Genomic DNA, 12,249 nt, shown 5'->3' with positions numbered 1-12,249 from the left:
TTGGACTGAGGCCCATGCCCCCCTTCTCCATGTAACCTTTTCGGTATGCCTCCCTTTATGCCCCGACTGAAATATCTGTTTTTTGAGTTTCATTCTACTTTAATTCCTCTCCTCCTGCTGCTGTTGCTGGTGCAGCTGCTGTGCTCTCTCTACAAGGGTGTTTCAAAGGCAATGTGTGACATTCAAGGAAATTATTTTAATGAGTAGGGGGAAAAGAATTCGTTTTTATCAAGAGACGAAAAAAAAGTGGGAGAGGGGGAGAAAAAAACTGAGAGACAGAGGGTACAGAGATGGAAGCCTTTAGAGAGGACAGACAAACAGGCAGTCTGTGGGTGAGAGGCATACAAGAAGACGAAGATAAAATGGACTCTGACAGCATCCAGCATTCAGCCAGAGTTGATGTGTGAGATAGAAAGCGTGTGTCTGTATCTGAGAGGCACACAATGAGATTGTTGTGTCTGTCTGGATCTCGTCAGGCATTCTTTACCCACTGTGTCTATGGCATTCTGGGAGCTGTGGGAAATGTAAAACTTCTCCCCTGCCGCGAATGAGTCATTATGAGGGGAAAAAGAGCTGCCAATGGGTTTCTCTGCAGAAATGTCTCCATTTACCATTCTATTGGCTCTGGGATGGGGAGGGGGTTCCTGACTGATTGTGTTTGGCTGTGAGGATGCAGTACAAATGCTCTGATTTAATATTTCCCACTGAGCCTATTAAGAAGAGAAGTGTACCATATTATATGTGGGTTCGGCAAGGGTCCTTCAAGCGCTCAGCAAATGTTGACATATTTGAAAGATGAAAGGATGATCCATTACAGGGGAAAGATTAGCAAGTGAAATGTTGTTTGGTCACATTGTTCATTGTTGTGAAAGATTGCAATGGAGGGCTTTGCATGAAAGGCCTCGCAGTAAGCTCTCAGTCGATCTGTTTGTTCACCTGGCTGTATCCACTTGTTGAATGTTTTATTGAGAATTCATTGGGCTTGGCATTTAAAAATGATTTGTAGTTAAACTGTCTCAACAGGAAAGTCCACATGCTTGACTATCTTGTTTCAAAATGTTCAAAAGGAAAATAATAAGCTAACCCACCCAAAAAACATCTTCTTGAGGAAACCTGTTCCTCTGTGGTGTCAGAACCCTTAATTCTATGATAATGCAGGCAGCTGGTGACTTTCCAAGGGAAAGGTCAGAACTTAATGCCTTCAGAGACAGTGTTTTCATTATGTGTTCAGAAATATAGTCCAGATGGACTATAGCGTAGCTATGTCAGTTATCGGACAGTGTCAAACATCGGCCATTCTGATAAACAATCAAAATGCTAAGTTTAATAATGGATCAACAATCAATATGCTCAGTTTAATAATAGGTTAACATGACAACTCGAACGTTTGCCGATAACACACGCCGTCCGATAATTAACACCGTTACGATACTAGACTATACTATTATTCTTCTGGAAGACCTGAGATGTACCAACAGATTTGACAAGAGCTATCATTCGATAATAGTTTTAATATTAATTCATTTTTCAAAATGTTAAATGCCAATACAGTATAAACTGACAGTCTCATATTTTCATTGCTTGATCAAGCCAGAACTGACCTGTCAGTGGTCTAGTTATGATATGTGTCGCTATCATTGCACTGCAGGGCTTATGTTAAATTGATGCAATACAGACCATAAAGGTTTACATGAATTGGAATATATTACGGTGTACCACCCTGCATTTAGCTAATCACAAGGAAATGATGTGCTGAATATCCATGTCTGGATGGTATATCAGTACCTTGGACTATATGGTGTAGTATGGTGTATGGTATATGGTATATCTTGGACTACTCTGTTCGGTGTAAATGCAGTGCTATTTTAGACACACATTTAAACGTGGCCTCTGTTGTGATATCTTGCAGCAGGGAGGCGTTCTGTCACTGATCGACTGCACTCTCATCGAGGAGACGGAGGCCAGCGACGAGGAGTGTGAGTGTTTGTTCACGTGCTCTCTGATCAGCTCCCCGCCCCCATCTCACCATTGGCTAACCAAAGACACACACCATTAGACACGCGGGAGTCCTGTCTGTCATAATGGAGGTTAATTAACTGTCAAATCCTGGTCAGAACTCCAGGACTAAAGTGCTTGGTTTTTAAATGTCAGCTGGGTACTTCTGATGCTTTGATATCATAGCTCAATTAGCTGTGCCTTCACAGCCTTACCTGCAGGAAGACTCCTCTCACATCAGCACACAAATTAAGTGCTTCCCCCTTGTATGTGTTCCCCTATTAGAGGTGCCATGTTGTCAGCATTTATGTGATCGATTTCTCCCTAAGCCGACGGCTGCCATATTGATTTGTTCCAGGGTAGTGTTTCATTGGTTTCTTCTGGGGTGGCCCAAGGCCACTGGTCATAGTTGACTTTGCTGCGTTTACATTTTGGGTTTACTGCCTAGACACGCCCCAGAGCCTTTAACCAAAACACTTTAAATCCAATCAAATAAAAGGATCAAATGAGGTGTTAAAACACCAAATCAGGTGTTAATGCATTCTTTACAGCAAAAAGGAAGTATTGAAGTGAGATCATTTTTATCCATTGTCTCCTGAAAACACTGTTGAACTTCTTCTTTTATCCACGTGCCAGTAATTATGTAACTGATGGTCTGTTTGGATAAGATGCAATCATAAGCGTCTGAAATCACACACTGTCTCCGCAGCCAAGAACACGGGCCAGGTGTTTGGCCATCTGGACTTCAAGATAGTGGTGGAGCCCTCGGATGCCCCTGCCTTCACCGTGGTCCTGCTGTCTCCCTCCCGCCAGGAGAAGGCTGCCTGGACCAGCGATATCAGCCAGGTCAGCCATCCATGCAAATCCCCCTCCCACTCACAGCATATGGGCCAGCAACCGTGCTAATTCATAACAATCACTCTGAACGTGCACCAGGATCTTTAGTAAGGTCAGAACTAGCAAGTCCATCCTGCTCAGACGTGCATGAGTACATGCTGTTAGACAGTCTGGTAACACATATGCAGTATTAGACAAACACACAGTTTCAGAAGAGAATGGAGACCTCGGTTAGATCAGTTACACCTGTAATCAGGCTAACACTTAGCATAATAATGTAAATGCTAACATATATCGCTAGCAACTTCTTGTTATATAATTTATAATAATTCATATGTTCATGAGAAAAGATTCGTTTTTGCACACAGCTCAGTAGTCACCTTTGTGAGCTAAACAGCTACTGCAGACTTTCATGCTACAACTCACTATTCGACCAAATGTTTGTCCTGCTAAATAATGCAATGGGCTAAGAGAGAGTGGGAACTTTCTAAGAGGCCAAGTTGTACACTTTGCCTGATGTTTTTATGGTCCTCAGCAAATTAAGTCAAGGGAGATAATTTAATGTTGTCTTGGGAGGAATGATTCCTGGAAATGTGACACAAAAACACCCCCTCCACACACACACACACACACACACACACACACACACACACACACACACACACGGCATACATAAAAAACACCCCCTCCACACACACACACACACACACACACACACAGAGACTCACTCCGACACTCACCTACACACAAACATACACTCACACACACACTCACACACACACACACACACACACACACACACACACACACACACTGAGTGTGCTGAGAGGGCGAGGGATGAAGAGATGGTACAAACACCACCGAAGCACCACACAGTAATGACACACTATAATGATATCAATGTGCAGTACTCAGAAGCAGCCCAGTGGAGCCCATGGACCTGGTGTTCTAGTAAACACGTCCCTTGGGGCCCCTGGGACAGACGTTTAGCTCAGGAGATTCATTTATCAGGCCAGGGGCCCCTGGCTCAGAGACGGGGTCTGACAGTGCCACCTGGGGCAAAGTCCCTTAGCTCTAGCCCAGGCGTCATCAGCTCTCTCTGTGGTGCTGCACTGTGGTTCTGAAAACATGCCTCTGTATTTTTGTTGTCTTCTTAATCATAACACACCATTTAACACCTTTTCCCTCTCTCTCCCCCCTCCCCCCTCTTGTTATGCTGGGCAGTGCATTGATAACATACGCTGCAATGGCCTGATGACCAGTGTGTTTGAGGAGAACTCTAAAGTCACAGTGCCGCACATGATCAAGTAAGTCCTGCAGGCACCAGTCTGCACTAGCTGCTTGATTACCACCTATTTCCTTTTTGCATGATGTACAATGATTAGCCAAATGAGCAGGCGAAATGAATGTCTGGACACGAATTGGCCACGGAAAGTCATTTCGAATAACTCCTACCATAAAACGGCAATGGACTAAAATGATATTGGTAGCCATTATGTTTCATCTCTTGTTCATCATTATGATGCAGTGTCATCGGTGTTCACTGTTATACTGTTATACTGACAGGGCAGGTGCCGACAACTGTATTTCATTGTCCTGTTTTTCATGGCTATTTAGCATTTCCACACCTTCTACGGTATTTGTTTCAAACATCCTGCACTTCATATTTGCTCAATTAGCTTTTCTTGGTTACAGATGTAAGCTAATAATTGCAATCAGAGTTGGAACAAATGCCTGTAGGACTCTTCTTAGGCACGGAGTGGAATAGCCCTGATGATGGGTTCCCTTTTCTCATTCTGAATGTGTCATAAGCATGACAGAGACCAATTTGGTTACCATTATCTCTGGTGTCATTCATTGCCTGATGAGGCATGGGTAACCACATTTACACTTGGTTAGATATGACATTACATATTATTTTTCAATCCATATCTGCTGTGTGACAAATTTCTTTAGCTGCAATCTTGTCATCAATGTCTTTTCTCCAACTGCTCTCTCTCTCTCTCACTGTCTCTCTCTCTCACACTCTCTCTCTCTCTCTCTTTCTCTCTCTCTCTCTCTCTCTCTCTCTCTCTCTCTCTCTTTCTCTCTCGTGTACATGTTGATTGTCGCTTCATTCAATAATAACCACTTCAGAGTACATTAATAAAAAAAGTGCCCTCCTGCCAGTCAATGCCCTGGTTGTGCCTCTTATCAGATCAGACGCACGTCTCCATAAAGATGATGTTGACATTTGCTTCAGCAAGACGCTCAACTCCTGCAAGGTCCCCCAGATCCGCTACGCCAGCGTGGAGCGTCTGCTGGAGAGGCTGACCGACCTGCGCTTCCTCTCCATCGACTTCCTCAACACCTTCCTGCACACCTACCGCATCTTCACCACCGCCGCCTTCGTCTTGGACAAACTGGCCGACATCTACAAGAAGCCCTTCACCTCCATCCCTGTCAGGTAATGGGGGAGGTGTGGACAGAGGGAGGGATGGAGGGATGGAGGAGGAGGGGGGGTGACTGTGAGAGGGACTTGGAGCAGTTTAGGGATTTCAGTTACTTACTATTTTGTTTTCATAAAGCCTCACATTACAGGTTTGCCATCACGGTTTAATATAGGGAATGTATCTTTATAGCGTAAATGTGAAGGATCTGGATTTCTTCAGGCACAGTTAGGAGGTTTATAGTCCTATTATCAAAATCATAAAGAAAGAGTGCTGATTTAATGATGATTTGGACTATGAAGATTTGAGGAAAACATCTGTGGTTGTGGTACACTTAAACCAGTTCTTCTATTTTTGAGACTAGATCATGTTATAGTTGCATTTGGATTGTGTCTGGGTACTAATCTTTGTAAGTGTGTGTGTGTATGTGTGTGTGTGTGTGTGTGTGTGAGAGAGAGAGAGAGAGAGAGATAGAGAGAGAGAGAGAGAGAGTGTGTGTGTGTGTGAGAGAGAGAGAGAGTAAAAGTGAGAGACAGAAAAAAGTGTGTGTGTTTTCTTATGTGTGTGTCTAAGGGGAAAGTCTCAGTCTGCTCTTGCATATTTTCCTGTTCAGACATAATGACCTTTTCAACTGGAAACCTTTTTCTTGTCCCAAAACAGGTGTTTCGCAAAAAGTTTTATAAGTTTGGCCCAACGTTACTAGGCTCAGAATGTGCTTCAGGAGTGTGGACAATTCAGAAACTCTTGCACTGCACTTTCCTTCCACACCACGTTTATTGTACACAAGTTTATCCAGTTTCAGGAATAGGTCCATACTCGTAGTCCATCTCTTGTCCTGCCTGTCATTGCTTTGTGGAAGTCGTTCATCATGTTACATGTGTATGCAAAACAGCGGGCGTCCATTTTAATGGACTCCTGCCACTTTAAGAAGATGAAGCCACAGTTGACGTGACATAAGTTATAGGCTTGTTTTCCATATCATTGTGCAGTTGTCCGTGTCTGAGATGGGTAAGTGGTCTTGACAGTTGCCGTCCCCAGCTGCCCAACGTGGTGTGTGCCGTGCAGTCACTCATGTGTCTCCCCTCCCACCTCCCCGCGCAGGATCCAGTATCACGCATTCGACCGCTTGTCCATCACATCCATCTGTCCAGACTACAGCCTGAAGATCAGGAAGATAGCCCTGGATCAGTCAAAGTAACACAGCACATCTATATCTCTCTTACTCTCACTCACTCGCTCGCTCACTCACTCACTCAGTCACTCTTCACCTTTCACACACGCACTTATTCTCTCTCACTCTTTGACTCACTCACTCAGTCATTCACTCAACTCAGCAAACTCAACTCATTGCAGTGCACTCACTCTCTCTTCCTTCAGCTCTATCTATCTACTTATTTATGTATCTATCTAAATATACTATATCTATCTATCTATCTATCTATCTAATGTCTTGTCTCTGCATTTCTTTTTTTCATTCTGTCAGCCTATCAGCAATACTTCACTCATGCCTCCATTTTTAAATGTGTTGTAGTATCACATTCAGATTATACGTTTTATGTTGCTGTTGCATTCATTACATCATGTGTCATGTACAGATGTGCCACTCAGTATGCCCTCTCAGTATGAGGATAGTTTCTGTACATTGGATTTCATCCAGTTTCACATTTATCCAAACCCATAGTAGAATGTCACCACAGTGACATAGTAGAATGCTGCCAACTCAACTGGCTTGATAGTATCTCCAAAGACTTGTTCAGTTGGCAGCTAAACTGCCACACTCTTTTGTATTCACACTAAATATTCAAACCCAGTTTGCATACAAAGCTGTGACTGTGTCTCTGCAGTGAATGTAGGTGGTGTACTCTGCCTCTTTTTCCCTGTGTTATGTACGGCCTCTCTGCATACACTGCTCCCTTAACTCAGGTCGCTGGAGCTGTTCTTCGCCACCAACCAGAACAACCGCGGTGGGGGCGAGCACAACAATGACAAGTCGCCCCGCCTGTGCCGCAAGTTCTCCGGTCCACCGCCGCTCACCATCGCCTCCCGCACTTCGCCGGTGCGCATCCGCAAGCTCTCCCTTAACACCCCACTGTGCTCCACCTCCTCCTACTCGAGGGGACTGGACCTCTCCTCCCCCTCCCCCACCGCCACCTTCTCAGCCACCAGCTTCTCAGCCACCAGCAGCCCCACGTCAGCCACCTGCCCGGGGACCCCCACCACATCCCCCCCGCCCGCTGTGACGCCCCCCGCAGGAGGCACCAAGCCCACGCTGGAACTGGGTTCGGCCCCCTCCATTTTGCCCTCGCCCTCCCCGGACCAGAGCCCCACCGCCACCGAGGAGAACCCAGAGCTGCCGCGCATTGATCCTTTCTGCGGGAAGCTCCGACGCAGCATCCGCAGGGGTAAGGAGAGAGAGGGGGGATAGATAGATAGATGGAGGGAGGGAGAGAGAAGAGAAAGGAACGTGGGAGGCAGGGAAAGAGGGGAGAGGAGAGTTCAACTTGATTGGTGTTCAGGCATCAGATATGTGCATGGGGTCAACTGGCTCTCAGGGGGGTTTGGCATGACGGCATGGAAAAACAGGGCCTGAGAGACAGAGAGAGGCCTGGGAGACAGAAAGAGAGAGAGGGAGAGAGAGAGAGAGAGAGAGAGAGACAGACAGAGAGGGACAGACAGTTAGAGAGAGCCCCTCTCAGGAGGAAGTATTTATTGGTGTTGGTGAATAGCTTCATTGTAATCACGCCGCGTTTATGCCGACGTGCTCAGACTGTTTTGCAAACGTGCAGCACATTATTCCCCTTTTATATGCATCTGAGTAGCATTCCACAGGCTTGTATGAATCCCAAGCAGAAATAACATGCCGTATTGTTCACTTCAACTCTAATGGAAAGCAGAACACTTGTGAAGTAATCCGCCAGATTAGCTACACGCGTTGGACTCGAGGCCTTTTGTGTTGCCCACTATAGTCAGCTCTTGTCCAATACTTTCTCTGATCTTATTATTAAGACTGCTTTAAGAAGCATTTTGTCACATAGCCAACATGCTTCATCCAGAATCACACACAGGTCAGTAAAGGTTTCAACAGGGTTCACACAGTCATGGAAATCCTGGAAAAGTCATGGAATTCTAAAATCCCCTTTTCCAGGTCTGCAAAAAGTCATGAAATTCAGTGAATTCGTTGAAAGTTTAGAAAGTCATGAAATTTGTCCGTGTCTAGGTGTACTGAAATGAATTATGTTATTGTAATCCTCCATGGGTTCGATGTGTAATATAGTTTCCATTTGAAATGGCGTATCATGACTAAGCTTTCAGAAAAGGAATGGAAAAGGCTGTTGAATTTTCATTCCATAATTAGGCCCAACCTGTGGATTAAAGTACACCATTCTTTTGTACCTGGAATGGAAATGGAATCAAAGGTCATTGAAAAGTCATGGAAAAGTTTTGAAATGTTGTCAATGAAAATGGGTGGGAACCCTGTTTCAAGATTATATTGTGTTGTAGCCATTTCGCTTGAAGCTGTTCTCCCAAGATTACAACCAATGACAATGCCATTTAATAGCACTGTGTTACAAGCTATTGCTCAACATAAAGTAATAATAATAATAATAATAATCATAACAACAACCCTCTGATGTTTGTTTTGGCCTGAGGCATGTGAGGTGAAGCATGCTGTTGACACTCCTGCTGATGTACACAGTGCACCACCTGAGCTGGGATCCTACAGGGCTGCTGTCCCAGGGCCAGGGCCAATTAGACTTACCCATGGAGCCCGGAGGGATTTCGCTCTGTGATCAGCAAGTGGCCGTAGAGAAGCGTCCCTTTAAAAAACATAATTTTTTTCAGAGAACATTCTGTCGAGACAGTTACAAATGTTTTGGCTTGTACGGTGGCTGCCATTAGTGTAACTTCAAAGCGGGTCTGTGAAATCCTTGTTTATTTATTCAAGTAATCGTGGTAGATCAGCATTTGTCAGAACGCCAAGGTTATACTTGAGCCTTTGATGACTTCCAATGAGTTTAGTAAATTAGCTTGTTTAGGTGTGCTTTTGTTTGTTGTCATTCCTGGTTGAGTACAGAAAATCCCTCCTTTCCTCTACTCAGAAACTTCCTCACGGTAGGTAAACCTGTCTGGATGCCAGTCCAAACCCAATGCCTGCTCTCTGCAAGAGAAAGAGTTCTGTATAGCACATGGTACTTCCCAGAATAAGAAGTAGCTTTTCTTTCAGCTTCATGTGGTACCTAATGAGGACCAACTTGAAATTGATTTTCTTTAAAAGTTTTAATGTGAAGCTGTTTAACCAAATAGACTTGATATATAGCCAGGAGTCACACATTATTCTTGTTTAGGTGCCCCAAATGTATCAAACCATACTCTCCTATGAAAACAGACAGGCCAGGAATATTTAATTTTTTTAAGGATTTAAATTTTAAGTTGCCACATAGATCTAGGTTTAGTGAATCAGCTAGCCTAACCTGTGGAATGCTGTGACTTTCAGCTGTTCTGGAGTCAGCGTCACTGGACAAGTTCATCCCGGAGAGCCCTCAGGGCAGTGAGTCTGGGGACACCTCGCCCTGCCGGTCCCCCTCTACACCACGTCATCTGCGCTTCCGAGGAAATGCAGGTGTGTTTGGACTGGGTGTTTGTTAGTGTGTATGCGTGTGTGTTTGTCAGGATTTTCATTAGCTGGTAATCACAATTGTTTTGCTAATTAAAAAAATATTCTAAATTCAAAATTTACCAGTCAAATTGGCCAGTAATAACGCTCATACAAATCATAAAATGTATCCTTAAACAGGACATTTGTGTTTTAAGTGGAACTATATCTTATTGTTATTATCTTATTCTATTGATTAAGCTAAGTCACAAAATGTATTCACTTCAATGGGGCAGTGAGGAAGGGTAAGAAGGCGTATTCACTTCACTGGGGCAGTTTAGAAGGGTAAGAAGGCGTATTCACGTTTGCCTAAACCACGTTTTGCTGATGTTGACAAATCAACGATTTATAGGATCTATCTCGTCTCATAGTACCCCTGCTTCGATAATAATCTTGTGAAGTTGAAGTCTATAATGCATAGGTAATGGAAAAAACTACCTAGCTAGCAACAGTAAACAATGCATTTCTATAGTAATTTTCATCTTAGACTGCTTGAACAGTGTGTGTTCAAAAGCTAAACTTTAGTTTCTTTCTTCAGATGTATGTCTTGTTTGACAGTTTTTGATTGCATCAATTGGTGATTGGTGTCAAGCACGATCGTGCTGTAAAGTTGCAGTTGCAGCCGACACTGTGGCAGACGGGTAGGAGTTGGCATCTATTCATGTTGAATTAAGTTGCCCACCCTACATCTTAATTCCCTCCCCAGGATGACATCCTGGTAACAATCAAACTGATTTCAGGATATTGTCATGCTTTTGTCAGCCTAGGTGGAAGTTATAGGCTACATTATATTTGCGTTTGTGACATAGATTGGTATTGAAACATGCGCTAGGAAGTTTTGAATTTGTCCTGTAAAATGAATGATTTCCAGATCCTGGTGTGTGTGTGTGTATGTGTGTGTGTGTGTATGTGTGCGATATGTAAATATGTTTGCGTGGATGTGTGCATGTCTAAGAGAGAGAGAGAGAGAGAGAGAGAGACATGAATATATATGTGTATATGTGTTTTTGTGAATGTCTAGAGAGAGAGAGAGAGAGAGACATGAATATGTATATGCATATGTGTTTCTGTGAATGTCTAAGAGAGAGAGAGAGAAAGAGAGATGAATATGTATATGTTGATGTGTACATGCCTGTGTATGTCTGGTCATTCACCCCTGAGAGGGCAAAGCATGTCTTCAGTGAAAACACTGACAGCTGCGTGATGGCCACCCCAGTCAGACCCCTAGCACTGAGTCCAGTCAGCTGTAACCTAGATAGGCTAATCATTGCCACTGCCTTAGGCTTTCACCACTCTGCATACTTTACTTTTTTTTTCCAGGAGACATCTGTGCTTTCACTTCCTTATATTGCTTTCTTTAAAACAGCCACCTATGCCTAAATGGTGGAATGTTTTTTGTTTGACTGCACCGAAAACAAAACATTCCAATGTGACAGGCCAGCCTTCCAACCAACCTCACCGACTGCCATCTCCTTCTGTGGCATTCTACCAGCACAGGGCAAGCCCCGTTTCCGTGGCACAGACTCAGATAGAGGCATCCAGTGCTCTGGACACTTACTCATTCCAATGCCGGGCTTAGGGTTTCGGCAATAAATGGCAGCACTGTGTGCCAGTGTTGTCCCGTCCAACTTTCCTTGGGGCAGAGTCAGTTAAATAATGTGTTTGGATGACATTAAAGGGAATCTATATATAGGAAAGTTGAAGCAAGGTTAAATAATATTTGTCTTATTTCCCAACCAGCACACACTGGTAATTGGTTCGGATCAGCTCTATCCACAGACACCATGGAACAGACGCTGTTCCATTTGGACTGTTTGCTCCGCAGTGGTTTCACAGAATCTCCATTTTGCCCAGTGTAAAGTGCCTGGCCGCGCACTCACGGTCAGATGGATTCTTTACCGTTATTACAGACCAGAGCTCTTTAATTGTATTTTAAACACACCGCCGTTCCAGAGGTTTTGGTGGAATAAGGTCAGGCTTGTCATCCCCAAGGCCTCCAGTGCTGGTTTTGAGTCATGGAGTTAATTTTCCTTTGCATCGCCCTCTATATGTCTGTGTGTTCATGACGTGATACAATGATATACAGTGTGTTCCTCTCCGCTTCAGGCAAAGGCCTAGTCTGACCAGTCTGCCCACCTGTTGTGCAGAATGTGGTTTTAAACAGGGTGGTTTGAATAAGTGTTATCTCTGTCGTGTTTGTTTGTGTTTTTGTTCTTTCTCAGTTCAAGCAACAGAGAACTCCCGCTGCTCTGTGTCCCCTGCCTCGGCTTTTGCCATCGCCACGGCAGCTGCTGGCCACAGCAGTCCGCAAGGTACGGACCGATGTAGGTTTCA

At 44.2% G+C, this 12,249-nt stretch overlaps 1 protein-coding gene across 2 annotated transcripts in view; it reads left to right on the top strand.

Moving 5' to 3' along the window:
* Nucleotides 1-12,249, top strand: part of rasgrf2b (Ras protein-specific guanine nucleotide-releasing factor 2b) — a 58,804-nt gene that overhangs the window by 28,759 nt on the left and 17,796 nt on the right. Inside the window, exons 11-17 of one of the 2 annotated variants that reach the window (XM_031570567.1) lie at nt 1,910-1,976; nt 2,705-2,841; nt 4,057-4,139; nt 5,075-5,278; nt 7,185-7,663; nt 9,757-9,882; nt 12,138-12,227. In XM_031570567.1, the coding sequence (XP_031426427.1) occupies nt 1,910-1,976; nt 2,705-2,841; nt 4,057-4,139; nt 5,075-5,278; nt 7,185-7,663; nt 9,757-9,882; nt 12,138-12,227 (1,186 nt within the window). Of the gene's footprint in view, nt 1-1,909; nt 1,977-2,704; nt 2,842-4,056; nt 4,140-5,029; nt 5,279-7,184; nt 7,664-9,756; nt 9,883-12,137; nt 12,228-12,249 lie in introns of both variants that reach the window. The other variant, XM_012828563.2, reaches the window with a different exon arrangement.

This window comes from Clupea harengus, chromosome 7, assembly GCF_900700415.2.
Source record: "Clupea harengus chromosome 7, Ch_v2.0.2, whole genome shotgun sequence".
NCBI classification, from domain to species: domain Eukaryota; kingdom Metazoa; phylum Chordata; class Actinopteri; order Clupeiformes; family Clupeidae; genus Clupea; species Clupea harengus.
This window is presented reverse-complemented; position numbering and strand designations above follow the sequence as displayed.